The 13,804-nt window shown below is 36.0% G+C and overlaps 2 protein-coding genes across 2 annotated transcripts; both read right to left on the bottom strand.

The window, feature by feature from the left end:
* Positions 1 to 438: 438 nt before the first annotated feature.
* LOC146758240 (uncharacterized) lies at positions 439 to 2,996 on the bottom strand. Its single transcript, XM_085517412.1, has 4 exons — positions 2,473 to 2,996; positions 1,894 to 2,032; positions 1,042 to 1,164; positions 439 to 640 (listed from the first exon to the last, which is right to left on the bottom strand). Exons 1-4 carry the CDS (start codon positions 2,559 to 2,561, stop codon positions 449 to 451), a joined length of 543 nt encoding a protein of 180 aa, XP_085373538.1. The 5' UTR covers positions 2,562 to 2,996; the 3' UTR covers positions 439 to 448.
* A 1,939-nt stretch (positions 2,997 to 4,935) lies between these two features.
* Positions 4,936 to 13,087, bottom strand: LOC146758239 (kinesin-like protein KIF20B). Its single transcript, XM_085517284.1, has 10 exons — positions 12,829 to 13,087; positions 12,272 to 12,333; positions 11,949 to 12,068; positions 10,537 to 10,732; positions 7,602 to 8,805; positions 7,035 to 7,161; positions 6,170 to 6,292; positions 5,713 to 5,773; positions 5,348 to 5,473; positions 4,936 to 5,084 (listed from the first exon to the last, which is right to left on the bottom strand). Exons 1-10 carry the CDS (start codon positions 13,019 to 13,021, stop codon positions 4,936 to 4,938), a joined length of 2,361 nt encoding a protein of 786 aa, XP_085373410.1. The 5' UTR covers positions 13,022 to 13,087.
* Positions 13,088 to 13,804: the final 717 nt, after the last annotated feature.

The following is a 13,804-nucleotide window of genomic DNA, read 5'->3' as shown; positions in this document are numbered from 1 at the left end:
TGAAATAAGAAATGCAACTTCCAGAGATCATCCCCCCTCTGCTTTTTGATGCTTCCCTTAATCTCTCTCCACGTCCCCTTCTGTCTTTTCATGCCATTGTAGATACTACCTCAGAGAAAGCAAAGAAAGTAAGAAACCTGAGACAGAACTACTGTCTGAGTATTGAGCCTAGCTTGGGATCCGGAAATGCTGTGAATTATCAGAAAAAGCTACAGATGTCCAGTCTGACTGTAGGATCATAAGCATCAAACTGACATCTGCTTATCTGAACTACTGAAAAATTTGAAATTTTAGTAATTAACAGAAATTCTGTTTCTGAAGAACAACAATAAAAGCTGGTGCTTTTTTTGGTTAGTTGCACATGATGTCAATACGACAGTGTTCAAGAACAGAACCACACCCAGAATACAAAGAGCAGGTACAGGAGTTTTACAGAATTTATGGGTAGCTAATCAGGTAGGAGGAAAGTAGAGCTGACCTTGCTTGAATCCTTTAAGGCAGATTGTCTCAGTTCTGCTATTTCTGTCTCTTTTTGTATGACATTAGAAGCCAAAGTTTTGAGCTGTTCTTCCAAAGCTTCAACTAACTGATCTCTCTCCTCACGCCACTTTTGAATATTATGGTCCTTTTCCTCCAGCTCCTATATTTCATGTTGAAAGAAAAGCATACACAGTAGAAACAAGCAGAATCTTTAAGACAGCCTAGAATTAATAAGTTTTTCATATAGCATAAATAAGGACTCAAGCTGATAAAAAGAGTTTATGGTAAGACATTTCAATTAACATATCGTGATGTCACTCAACAAGATCAGGTTACATGCATGTATTACATATGTATTTACTATGCAGATTATTGTATTTTAAGCAATCTGCCAGTGCTCTGTAGTGACTAATTATTTGAATATCTTTCATGGTCTACCACTAATTTCAGTTGGCCACTTTCATTTTGCTCCAATTTTTTTATTTTTTTTTTTGACCTTTTTCCTGTTGCTTGGAAAACCTGCATCATTCATTTAATAAAAATTAAGAGCAAGAAAAATACCTGTTTAAGTTGTTGGATATAGAAGTCTTTATAATCCAGCTCATCCTTAAACTGGTTATTAATCCCTTCAAGTTCTTCCATCTTGTTCCTGAGGGATTCCTCCACAGAACGCATCGTGGACACCTGTAATGTAAGCACAGATCACGGTTCATTAAAAGACTTCTGTAATCCAACCTGGCCAAATACTTCTTTGTTAAATAAAGAGGAATTCACAAACAAGTGCTGAGTAGGAAAACGACAGCAAGTGCAAGGTTACCAAGGAAGACATGAATTCATGTTTAAGCTTCAATTTTCCACCCCAAGCACACCCAATAAACTTTCAGACTAAGATCCTGCAAAATGGGTTTTAAGATATCTTCTTGTTTAATAATTAAATTTTAACTATTAACATCACTGAAGCTGAAATTGAAGAAAAAAAATATACATGCTTATATTAAAGAGCCTCTGGAAATTAGTCTATTTCTCTTCAAGTAAATAGCATTCTTCTTCCCAGTTATCAGCGTTTTTTCACAAGACTTAGGTTTTAGGCTTTGGAGTTACCACGGATACCAATGGCAAGTCACCAGTAACGTAGAGATAATAACAAGTCCCCTCCAGAGGCAGATTAGCTATTCTCTTCACAAACCTTATTCCAGACTACTAACCAACTTTACTTTCCTCTGTTCATTATCTATGCGAAACCATGTTTTAACTTCTGGTCCCCTCTAGAGCTTCAATGGCAACTTTACCTAAGATTTGCTGCTAGCCACACTAGTGTGAAATTTCAAGCTTCATAGTTAAAGTTTGAGAAGTTTTAACAGCAGAAAGCCAAGCATAATCTTACAGAAAAAAATAGCTCAGTTGATTACAAACCTCGCTTTGTAGTTGCTGAATTTGTTTCTCGGCATCAGAATGTTTGTCTTTTAGATCTGCATACTCTTCTTCTTTCCTCTGCAAATCTTTTTTCAAATTCAGTACAAGGGCAGAACTCTCAGAAAGAATATTTTCTAGCCTTATGTTAAAAATAAAGACACAAAGAACATTACTGTTACACATCTCATGGAAACAGCAATTACAGCTTAATCCATGCCCTGCCTGTTGGTTTCTATTTGTAAATAGACTCTTAAATCTGTCTAGACCAGTGACAAGATTTAAACAATTACTTTTGAATTTCAGCTTGCTTCTCATAATCAGATGCTGAAGCAATAAATTATTCAGATGCTATTCTGAGGGATGTACAACAAAACCACCAGCAATCCCCATATTATTCTTTATTTCCTTGCACACTCCTGTTTTCCCTTGGAACTCAAGTAGCATACCAAAGCATCCTAAAGTAGTAGTTTGGCCATTGATAAGCATGCAAATGCATTAAGTCGAAGGGATGTTCCCATTAACTATTTTTATCTCTAGTTCATTCTCAAAGGGCTCTAAATTAACTCAGTGGTTACTTACGATTCTATACGTTGCACTTTCTCCATTTCACTCTTTTCCTTTTCCTGAAGAGAATGTTTCATCTGCTCCAAGCTTTCATTTAAAGCCATACTTTTGAGCTGTTTTTCCAAAGCTTCTACTAACTGATCTCTCTCCTCATGCCACTTTTGAAGATTACGGTCCTTTTCCTCCAGTTGGGCAACATGTCTTTCCTAAAAGAAGAACAGATGAACAGTGAACATCACCTACTACACACTGAACTGTTCTAACACTTCGGTAGTTAGCACCGTTTTACAGTCTTAGTAAATGTATGATCTCTTCAAGATCCACAGGAGCTCTAGAACTAGTTGCACTACAAACCTACAGAAGCAAAACCATGCTTCTATTAGACAACCTACATTACTCTCCTTGTGAAAAAATATTAGTATTATTTAACAACTTCAATTTGCTCATTTAATGATTACTAATGAGCTTTAGGAAAATAAAGTCACAAAGTGATAATAATACTAAGCTCCTCACATCCTTCTATGCTGCTTGCAGGTCCAGAAAGTCGGGACTAACTACTTCCAGATGTAAAAAAAGCTTTGCAGAATGTACAGATTCACATGTTTAAGAAGTTACATGGCAAGAGCCCAGCAAACAGCTCAAGTAACTCAAGTGACTTTGTTATCAGTCACTATTTGGAAAGTGATAAAGGAGCAAAACTGTGGCCGTTTGACCAAGTATTTTTATTCAGTATCTGGAGAGAAGTTTGTGGGGTTTCTTTAGAAACTCAATTGCCTTTTCTTCCTTATAAAGGCTTAAAGGCCTTCTGCTTTGCAGAAAAGAGAACAAACAAAAGCTATTGTACAAAATACTTTCTTAGTCTCATTAAATAGTGATCTATTTTTCAACTGTAATTTTCTTATTGATGTCCCACATATGTGACATTTCATTATGCACTTATGAAAGATCTTTCTTTTTGTGCCCCCCCCCCATTCCTTCCTTTTCCAAATCAAGCAGTTCTCATATGGGCTTTGGCGCATAAGAAAGCAAGGGGACTTGGACAAGCTGCTCTTATGCACCCTTACTGTTAATACTTGGTATGTAGTTGTCTCCAAACTACAGGCACCAGACAACTCTGCCAGGACCTCATCACTTACAGTTTCTGCTTGTTGCTTTCCATAATGTTGTCGGTCCTCAGCAAATTGTTTCATTTCTTTGTTGCGAAGATTCTCAGCTTCTTTTATCTGATTTAGGAGATCTTCTTTCTCCTCCAGCCACTTTTTTCTATCAGTTTGATACTTAGTCTCACTTTGCTGTTTCAAAGAAACCAAAAATGAAATAGTGAGTCATTAATGAATAAAAGTCTTAAAAGCCAGGTCATCATTAAATAGACTTGTTTCTGCAAGATAACAGAAACATTAGCAGTTTTTACTACAGAATATTCCCAAAGGCAGGTATTGGATAATCATTAGTTCTTTTCCATTAAAAAATAATCATTTCCAGTATTTCTTATTCAGACTGGAGAGCCCCCATAAAACATCTCTTTTTCTTTATAAATGTTCACACAAGCTTTACAGAACTTACACCAAAAGTCAGTATAAGAAAAACTCTTTTAACTTAAAAACTTCTAACACTTTACGCTGCCTTGCAGCAGTTGTAGAAAAACTTGCAGCTCCTTTAGGGTTGAAAGACAAAGAAAAGCAACATAGTTTACACTGTAGGAGTAGTCTCCTATCAAACCTACTGGCAGACATTCTCATATATAGGACAGAGCACCTGAGAAACTGCTTGGAAAAAATAAAAGTCTTTTAACCAAGGAAAATTAGTAGACCCGCAGCCCAACAAAAAAGGCTTCCTGGTGATAAAGTTAGATGGTGATTTCGATAGCTTATATTAGTTGCCCAAGCAACTAACAGAAAACAGTTTTGACAAATACACCGTAAGTTACAATTTGCTTTGAGTTAGTATTCCTTTCTTGCAAACAACAATTGTATAAGTATACTCTGCTTATAGGACATTGACGTGGTATAGAATGAAGCAATGAATGTTCAACTTTCCTCTCTTCTTGAAAAAGGGAATTGGCTCTGTGCATTAAAAAAAATATCATGAATAAGCTTACTCAAGGTGAAGGAGGAAAGAAGTTCAGAACCATTCCACTAACAGAGTGGATGTAACCTATTGTATACTCACTTAGAAAACTCCCACTGCCAGCCCATTACTTTTATTTAAAAAAACAAACAAACAAACAACAACAACAAAAAATAACATCAGATGGGATAAGACAACTAACTGTTCAGAGGCCAGCAAAAGAAGCACTGCTCATGGCAGCATAATGTAGGGAAGGCTACACTTCCTATACTATGGGGGCATCAGTGATGCCATTCTTAACGTACCACAAAAAAGCTGCACCTGGTCCCTATTGCATGTTGCACTGCAGCTTTTACAAGAAGTTTCTGTAATCAATATAACAGTTTACTTTATCAAGTTACAACTTTGAAGTTAAGTTACCTCCAGCTCTTTTTGCAGCTTTATTAATTCTGTACTGTTTTCATTCAAATTTGCCTCATCACTTTCGTTGTTCTTTTGCTGCCAGTCACCATTGCTCTGGTATTCCAGTTCACTGTATTTGTGTTTCCATGCAATCAGTTCTACTCAATACACAAAATGAGGTTAGATAGCATATCATTTCAAATATATATTTGAAATACCACACCAATGACTTTTTACTAAAGCAGCTTCGGTTTTATCTGCTACAGACATAAAGAAATAACAGAAGACTTTAACTACAAGAGAGTTGTTGTTTACTATGGAACGTTAATGCCTAAGTAACAGTCACATGAAAATGGAAGTGGCTATCACAGTACGTCTAAACCCCTTTTGCATCCCTGCTCCCTTTCCCTGGAAAGATTACCTGAAGCTAATTTTTGGTTCTCTTCTAACTGAGCTTGAAGCATTTCATCTTGTTCAAGCTGCGTTACCTCTTGTTCTTCTAATGTCATCCGCATAACTTCAATTGTTCTATCCCTTGCACACAGATCTGAAGGTTTGAAAATTTACAGATGAACTCCCTACTAGCTCCCATTATTCTCAAATCAAGATTCTCCCATGACCAAAAGCTCTTTTAAAAGAAATAGAGCATCTCCATTGAAATATTTACATACAAATATATGCAGATATGTTTTAAAATCGAAACACAGAAGACTCAAAGTCATTAGCAATGTGACAACATTTACATGGATATTCAACACACACACACACACACAAATAATGGCTGACCGTCACATAGTTGGTCATAGTCTTTGGAGATATCTTCCATCCTCTCAGTTTCCACCAGCTCCTATATTTCATGTTGAAAGAAAAGCATACACAGTAAAAACAAGCAGAATCTTTCAGACAGCCTAGAATTAATAAGTTTTTCATAAAGCATAAATAAGGACTCAAGCTGATAAAAAGAATTTATGGTAAGACATTTCAATTAACATATCATGATGTCACTCAAAAAGATCAGGTTACATGCATGTATTACATATGTATTTACTATGCAGATTATTGTATTGAAAACAATCTGCCAGTGCTCTGTAGTGACTAGTTATTTGAATATCTTTCATGGTCTACCACTAATTTCAGTTGGCCACTTTCATTTTGCTCCAATTTTTTTTTTTTTTGACCTTTTTCCTGTTGCTTGGAAAACCTGCATCATTCATTTAATAAAAATTAAGAGCAAGTAAAATACCTGCTTAATTTGTTGGATATAGAAGTCTTTATAATCCAGCTCATCCTTAAACTGGTTATTAATCCTTTCAAGTTCTTCCATCCTGTTCCTGAGGGATTCCTCCACAGAACGCATCGTGGACAACTGTAATGTAAGCACAGATCACGGTTAATTTAAAAGACTTCTGTAATCCAACCTGGCCAAATACTTCTTTGTTAAATAAAGAGGAATTCACAAACAAGTGCTGAGTAGGAAAACGACAGCAAGTGCAAGGTTACCAAGGAAGACATGAATTCATGTTTAAGCTTCAATTTTCCACCCCAAGCACACCCAATAAACTTTCAGACTAAGTACCTGCAAAATGGGTTTTAAGATATCTTCTTGTTTAATAATTAAATTTTAACTATTAACATCACTGAAGCTGAAATTGAAGGAAAAAAATATACATGCTTATATTAAAGAGCCTCTGGAAATTAGTCTATTTCTCTTCAAGTAAATAGCATTCTTCTTCCCAGTTATCAGCGTTTTTTCACAAGACTTAGGTTTTAGGCTTTGGAGTTACCACGGATACCAATGGCAAGTCACCAGTAACTTAGAGATAATAACAAGTCCCCTCCAGAGACAGATTAGCTATTCTCTTCACAAACCTTATTCCAGACTACTAACCAACTTTACTTTCCTCTGTTCATTATCTATGTGAAACCATGTTTTAACTTCTGGTCCCCTCTAGAGCTTCAATGGCAACTTTACCTAAGATTTGCTGCTAGCCACACTAGTGTGAAATTTCAAGCTTCATAGTTAAAGTTTGAGAAGTTTTAACAGCAGAAAGCCAAGCATAATCTTACAGAAAAAAATAGCTCAGTTGATTACAAACCTCGCTTTGTACTTGCTGAATTTGTTTCTCGGCATCAGAATGTTTGTCTTTTAGATCTGCATACTCTTCTTCTTTCCTCTGCAAATCTTTTTTCAAATTCAGTACAAGGGCAGAAGTCTCAGAAAGAATATTTTCTAGCCTTATGTTAAAAATAAAGACACAAAGAACATTACTGTTACACATCTCATGGAAACAGCAATTACAGCTTAATCCATGCCCTGCCTGTTGGTTTCTATTTGTAAATAGACTCTTAAATCTGTCTAGACCAGTGACAAGATTTAAACAATTACTTTTGAATTTCAGCTTGCTTCTCATAATCAGATGCTGAAGCAATAAATTATTCAGATGCTATTCTGAGGGATGTACAACAAAACCACCAGCAATCCCCATATTATTCTTTATTTCCTTGCACACTCCTGTTTTCCCTTGGAACTCAAGTAGCATACCAAAGCATCCTAAAGTAGTAGTTCGGCCATTGATAAGCATGCAGATGCATTAAGTCGAAGGGATGTTCCCATTAACTATTTTTAACTCTAGTTCATTCTCAAAGGGCTCTAAGTTAACTCAGTGGTTACTTACGATTCTATACGCTGCACTTTCTCCATTTCACTCTTTTCCTTTTCCTGAAGATAGTGTTTCATCTGCTCCAAGCTGTTTTTCAGCTGCATAACTTCTTGAATCAGATTTGCTTCTTTGCTACTTAACTCTTCAACCTTTTTGTCTGCATTTGCAGACTTCTCCTGCAGAGTTGCTGTAACTGTCTCCAGATTAACAATAATAGATTCTTTTTCTTTAAGTAATTCATTGAGTTGTGACACATTGTCTTCCATTGTCTTGGAAGCCTCCAGGCGATATTCAAGCTCTCTTATTTTTACCTCACAGTTGGCAACTTCCTCCTGAAATTGTGCAATCACTCTCTGATCTTCTGCAGTCTTTTCTTCAAACTCCTGAGTTTTCTTTTCTATTTGCTCATGTAACTGATTCACAAGATCATCTTCCTGACTAGTGTGAGTTGTAATCTCACATAGCTTCATTACAAGTTGACGATTATGATATTCAGCATTATTCAGTCCCGCCTTTAGGTTTTCATTGTCTTGAAGCAGTGCTTTGATGTGCTGACTTTTTTGTGAGGAAACATCAACAATTCTTCTGCATACTTCCCAAATCCTTTCAAGACTATAGTTAAAGGAGAGGTCCTGCACAAGATCTGAGATGGAAGAAGTCTGTGACTGAATGCATGCAGAACTAATTTGAGATGTCCCTGGCTCATCTTTTTCAGTGTCTGAGGAATCCTTTACACTGACAAAGTCAGTACCGATGGCGTGAAACTCTAAGTGACATTTGTATAATTCATCTAATTTGGTCCACATTTCTTTTACTTGTGACACTTTATCAATTATATATTCTTTGGCAACTTCTATGTTGTTAGTTAGTTGGGCATTTTTGTCTTCTAGTGTCATATTTATAGATTTCTGTTCATCCAGTTCAGAAGCAATTTCCCGATAGTCAGCTTGACCCTGCAGAATTTGTTCACGGAGGGCATCAGCTGTTTCTTCAGAAAAAGAAAGCTCAATACGCAGGCTTGTTACCTGCTTACTGAAATCTTCTTTTTTATTTTGTTCTCTTCTGCATTGTTCTTCAAGCACAGTTAAATGATGTTCCAAGATTTCAGTTCTTTCCCTCAGTGCTAGTACTTCCTTTCGGTAAGCGGAGCACTTTTGTTTCATGTGTTCAATTTTCTTTTGCTCTACAGTGTTCTTTTTCTTTCTCTCATTTACAACTACTGTAAAACAAACAAACAAACAAAAAAAAAAAAGGGAAAAGGAATGTAGCTCAGATTGATTAAAATCATTATTACATAGCAGTTCACAACACCAAGTAGCAACTTCTAAGTGAAAAACTGTCACAAATATGCAAGCCATGCCCTCACATCACATAGTATTTGATACTAGTGAAGGAATTAAAGTCCTCTGAACACGTAATCAGGTGCCTCAGATTTCTATACAGAATTAACAGCAAAAGGTTTTCAGTCTGGAAGAACACTTTTACCATGGCACTACTCAAACCTTCCACTCCACACCAGTAGAAAATCTAATTAGATTTAAGAAACATGGGAACGAGATAGATAATTCACAGCTATATTCTTTCTATCTTCCGTGCTTCAGCAATCCCTATAAGGCAGCCAGGAATCACTCCATCTACATCTAAATGGTAGATAAACAGTTCTCTAAGAAATTTCATTCCAACTCACAGTCCTCTTACTTTCAAAAGAAAGATAAAACCCTGGACAAGTTGATCACTTAAGTGTTGATATCTGTCTCTTTTATTCAGTTGATCTCTAAACAAAATATGAGGATTCCTACTTCTGTCCACACTTACTCTTTTGCATATAAAGTTCACTCATAAAGTTGTACAAATTTGCAGATTCAAGTTTCCATAAATATTCCATTAGCTTGGGGCTGTTTTTTTTCTTTAACTGGTGAGCAATTAGCTAAAATCACATGCATTTTCTTTCTATCAAAAGCGACTTCTGCTGTATTTCATCACTGCTTTAGAATCCAGTTATGTCCATTCCATAATATGCATACTTTAAGTATTAGAAAAATAAATATAAGTCAAGACTTACTAGGGACTGGGTCACCACAACAATATATTCCATGGTGATTCTTGTACAGTCCTTTTATTACTACAACTACAGAAATGCAGAATTTTATAGCGCCCACGTGCAGCCTGCATTACATACAGATTCACATGTACTGCATGGAAACAGCCTCTTAACTCATCTAAGGAGTTTTATATACAGCCCTCAACTGATTTAAAAGTCATACTGAAGAAACAGCAGTGGCATATTCCACCCCAAACCAGGTTTTGGGTTTTGACTGCTGCTCCCAGCAACACTAGTGAGGGGAATATGATTTATAAGTAATCTAAACACTTTATGCTGAAAACAACAAGCAAGCACTAAAGCAAGATAAATAAGACTAGGGAGAAGATGTGTAATGTTCAGTCTAGAAGCTCCTTACAGAGGAAGTAGGGAAAAAGCATTATTACAGAGCATAGGAAACAAGACCTAAAAGCTCAGAGAATGGTGTAAATACCCTGAACTTTAAGCTGAGATAACCTAGCATTGATAGTTGCTTCAGGAAAAACAAAACAGACAAACAAAAAAAAGCACTTGAGCAGCTGAGTCCCCTTAGGATGCTTTACAATCCTAAAGAAACTGCTTTAAAACTATTACCAAATCTGCAAGTGCTTCAACAGATGAGGAAAAAGCAGCAAAAAGGAAAAAAATAGTGCAAAAAACTTTTATTCTTAAGCATTCAAAAATGAACAGCATAGGACCTTCTGAAAAAGGGATATTTACATAACAGTTACTTCTATTTACAGTTTAACACAGTGGCTTTTCTCCTTATACCATAAGGTACGCGCTTCACAGCCTTTTGCTTCCTATCCGGAATAGGAAGCAATTTATTGTTTTGGAAGACACCCTGTTCAAGGATGGAAGAAACTGTACCTTTCTTTGAAGGTGGCTCTTCCACAGTAGGCTTATCCTCGTCAGTACTGCGCTTTCTTCCCACTTCCAACTCAGTTTTCTCTTGTTTCAGTGCTTTAACTGAAAGCACTGAAAATTGGCTGCTTTCAGTTCCTTTATTAGTGTTCTCTTCTGCCGGTTCTGCTTTAATGGTAGTTAAATGGTAGGTAGTCTTTTCCTGTATTGATATAAGATCAGTTTCATTGAAGCTTAACAAAAGGAGCACTTAAGTCTCAGTAATCTTCTGTAGGCAAATATTTACACAAAACCATACAGCTAAAATATTTACCCGGTGACTCTATAGACATCAGTTACAAATCTCAATAGCAGACAGAACAAGTACACCTTCAGATAATGACAAGTGCAATACTCGGTAGAGTATACAAGGGAAAGCAAGAGCCTAGCAGGTTACAAAGTAAAAGACTTGCACACAATCAAGAGTTTACTGGTTTATCAAAGAATTTCCTGTTTCCAAGAAGTCAACAAAATTACAAACATGGTCAAAGAGCAAATGGTCAGCTCTCATACAAGTTCATCACATCACACTTCAGCTAAGCTGCTAAAATCACTTTCATCGTGACAGATATAATCCAACCTTAAAGCTTAGTCAGCTCTGTCACGCATATTTTAGATTGTGTCCTTGATCACAAGTGAAGCTTCCTTACTTACAAGATGACGATTGTTAAGCCATGCTGGCACTGCCAAGGACTGATTATTCATCTTTAGTAACTTATGAAAAGAAAAGCCTCAGAAGTGTTCAGGCCACACAATCTCACAGATAGAGTTGGAGCCTTGTTCTTGGAAGAAGTAATAGGTGAGGACATGACTACTCATCACAGTCAGCTTTAATACCATGGAAATACTAAGTTGCATTGATGCAGACAGTCAAAGACTAAGAAGGGTCAAGTTGCTAAGCTTACAAGGTTAGAGATCTGAGTGACAGAATTAACTATAAATGTTTTCAGAGCTACTTCAGGCTACCAAACATCAAAAAATGAACAAAAACCACCAGAAGTGGTATGCACACATACTTAATCAAGCTAGTCTTCACATATTCAGTAGCTCGCAGTACATTAGTCAGGATAAAGTTTTATCTGCATAGAACGTGGAGATATCCTGACCATTCATACTCGTACTTCCAACTCTACTCAACATACTTGTACTGTTGCTCTTCCTCTGATGTAGGAGTGTGAGGCAGGAGTTAGTGGAACACACTGATATTTTTGTTGTTTGTGTTAACAACAACTACCTTCAGATAAATTTGAATTGTTTACAATTTCAAGCGAGTACCAGCTACATACAGAAAATCAGTTTTCCAAAAATGTGTTGATTACAAGCATAGAATTAGTGTTTTTCTTTTTTTGTATAAGGATACGGAGATGTGTAAAACTCACATAATCTTTTACTTTTTCTTCTAAATGAGATTTTAAGTCTTGTAGCTCTGTAATAATGTCATCTTTCTGCACCACGATGTCCATTAGCTCTCGAATCCTTTCATTTTGTGCATTCATTTTCTTGGAAATAAAAAATAAAAAAAATTCAGTCATCAGTCTCTAATGTAGTGTTAAGTAGCTGAATTACACAATGCATTAAAGGCAAATTCAGTTAAGCTAAGCTCGGTAAGAAATCTATTAATGGAGCCTACTGTAATAGCATTTTAAGCTACCACAAGTTGGTATTAAAACAATTTTACACAACATCTTCTTGATAAAGTTACCTCAGTTGCTTCTTTAAGTTGCTCAACAGACTCATCCAATTTAATCATCTGCATTTCAAAGTCTGTAACACACAGAAAAGGTTGTATTACATAAGTAGCCAATAGATAGTTTATTAAGTAATCAATTTTTCCAGATATTCTAATGTTTAGGTAGCTTTTGAACAGATTAATTAATTTGCATGTGGTCTTCACTTATTGGGAGTGATTCAAAAGTTTTCTATATTTCTTGGAACGAAAACATTGCATCAACAAGACATAAAGAAGAGTAGAGATTACAATATAAAAGTAAAAATCAAGATATAGACATTTAACCCCATACTTACGAAAGCGTAAAGCTGCTAGTTGCAGTTTAAAGGAGAGGGGGGAAAAAAGAAAAGAAATAACCAAAAACCGTGGAATTGCTGAACCTGAATATACACAAGGAACAAACTATCACTTATCTACAGGCTATGGTTCCAAAGGTAGAACATCTCCTCTAATTCCTACTCAAACTGGTTATTTCTCTTTTAGATTAATGAACTATTTCTGTCTTCTACCTTTCACATCGCATAACTCACCTTTGTTCTTCTGCATAAGCTCTTCTTCAGTTTTAAGTAGTTTGGTGTTTTTCTCTGTTAGCTCTTCTTTGGTCTCCATCAGTTCAAAGTTAGTTTTCTCCAGCTGCTTTTCAAACCAGCCAGTATCTTCCTTCGGGTCCTCCAGGGATACAATGGAACTATGTGCTGCCTCAGCTTGCTCTTTAATATCCATGACATCATAATGCACAGAATCAAGAATGCCCTCAGGATCAACACAGGTGTCAGGCACTATGCTATGTTCTCCACCCTGAAACGTAATTTATAATCAGTTAAAACTGGTGAATAGCTGACTACATAATAGCTGTTATCTCTACAGATAGTCTGGATAGCCACTATGAAGACAGCCATACAAGAAGTTTTTAATTTCAGCTTCAAAACCCACCTCACAAATTCACATACAACATGACAGTGATTCGTATGGGGGGAAGATAAGTGGCATTCTAGTAACAGCTAATATATGTTATAGTATTTGATGACCACACTCCCTTTTTTTTTTTTTTTTTTTTGTTTTTTTAAATATTACCCCAGATTGATCTCCTTCAAATTTAACGTACAAGTTCGGACTCCCCTTTACTTTGTATACAGCGTAAATTTTCATTTTGTGTTGCAGAAACAAGGAAAATGCCCAAATTCCCAAAGCTTTCTGAAACTGTTCTTAAGGCTCAGCAACTATTCCTGCTAGATGAAGAATAGATGTATCTTGCTCATCATACAGCAACACAGCATGCACTTCTTAGTAAACAGCCTTGTGTTTCTATAAGATGTGCCCATAACATTTAAATAGTAAAAAGGAAAATATTTAAGGAAAAAAAAAAGGAAAATATTTAAGAAAAAAAAAAAGAAAAATACCAGGGTGTCATGGTTTAATAATTTTGTAATTTTGCTATCAGTATTCCACATCATAACATCATATAAAGCATGAATAATTTTACTGAATCTGCAACTTACAGAAGAA

Source organism: Coturnix japonica, chromosome 16 (assembly GCF_054131305.1).
Source record: "Coturnix japonica strain WE chromosome 16, WE-NBRP24, whole genome shotgun sequence".
Taxonomy (NCBI): Eukaryota; Metazoa; Chordata; class Aves; order Galliformes; family Phasianidae; genus Coturnix; species Coturnix japonica.
Note: the sequence above shows the minus strand (reverse complement) of the source record. Positions and strands in the feature narration are given on the sequence as shown.

Coding starts and splice junctions, on each gene's coding strand:
- LOC146758240 (XM_085517412.1), bottom strand. CDS start 2,561: ATGGCTTTAAATGAAAGCTTGGAGCAGATGAAACATTCTCTTCAGGAA. Junction 2,033..2,472: donor AAAGTGCAACGTATAGAATC/GTAAGTAACCAC, acceptor TTTTAACATAAG/GCTAGAAAATATTCTTTCTG. Junction 1,165..1,893: donor TTCAGCAACTACAAAGCGAG/GTTTGTAATCAA, acceptor CTTACATTACAG/GTGTCCACGATGCGTTCTGT.
- LOC146758239 (XM_085517284.1), bottom strand. CDS start 13,021: ATGGATATTAAAGAGCAAGCTGAGGCAGCACATAGTTCCATTGTATCC. Junction 6,293..7,034: donor CCGAGAAACAAATTCAGCAA/GTACAAAGCGAG, acceptor CTTACATTACAG/TTGTCCACGATGCGTTCTGT. Junction 5,085..5,347: donor GAACCAAAAATTAGCTTCAG/GTAATCTTTCCA, acceptor TGTATTGAGTAG/AACTGATTGCATGGAAACAC.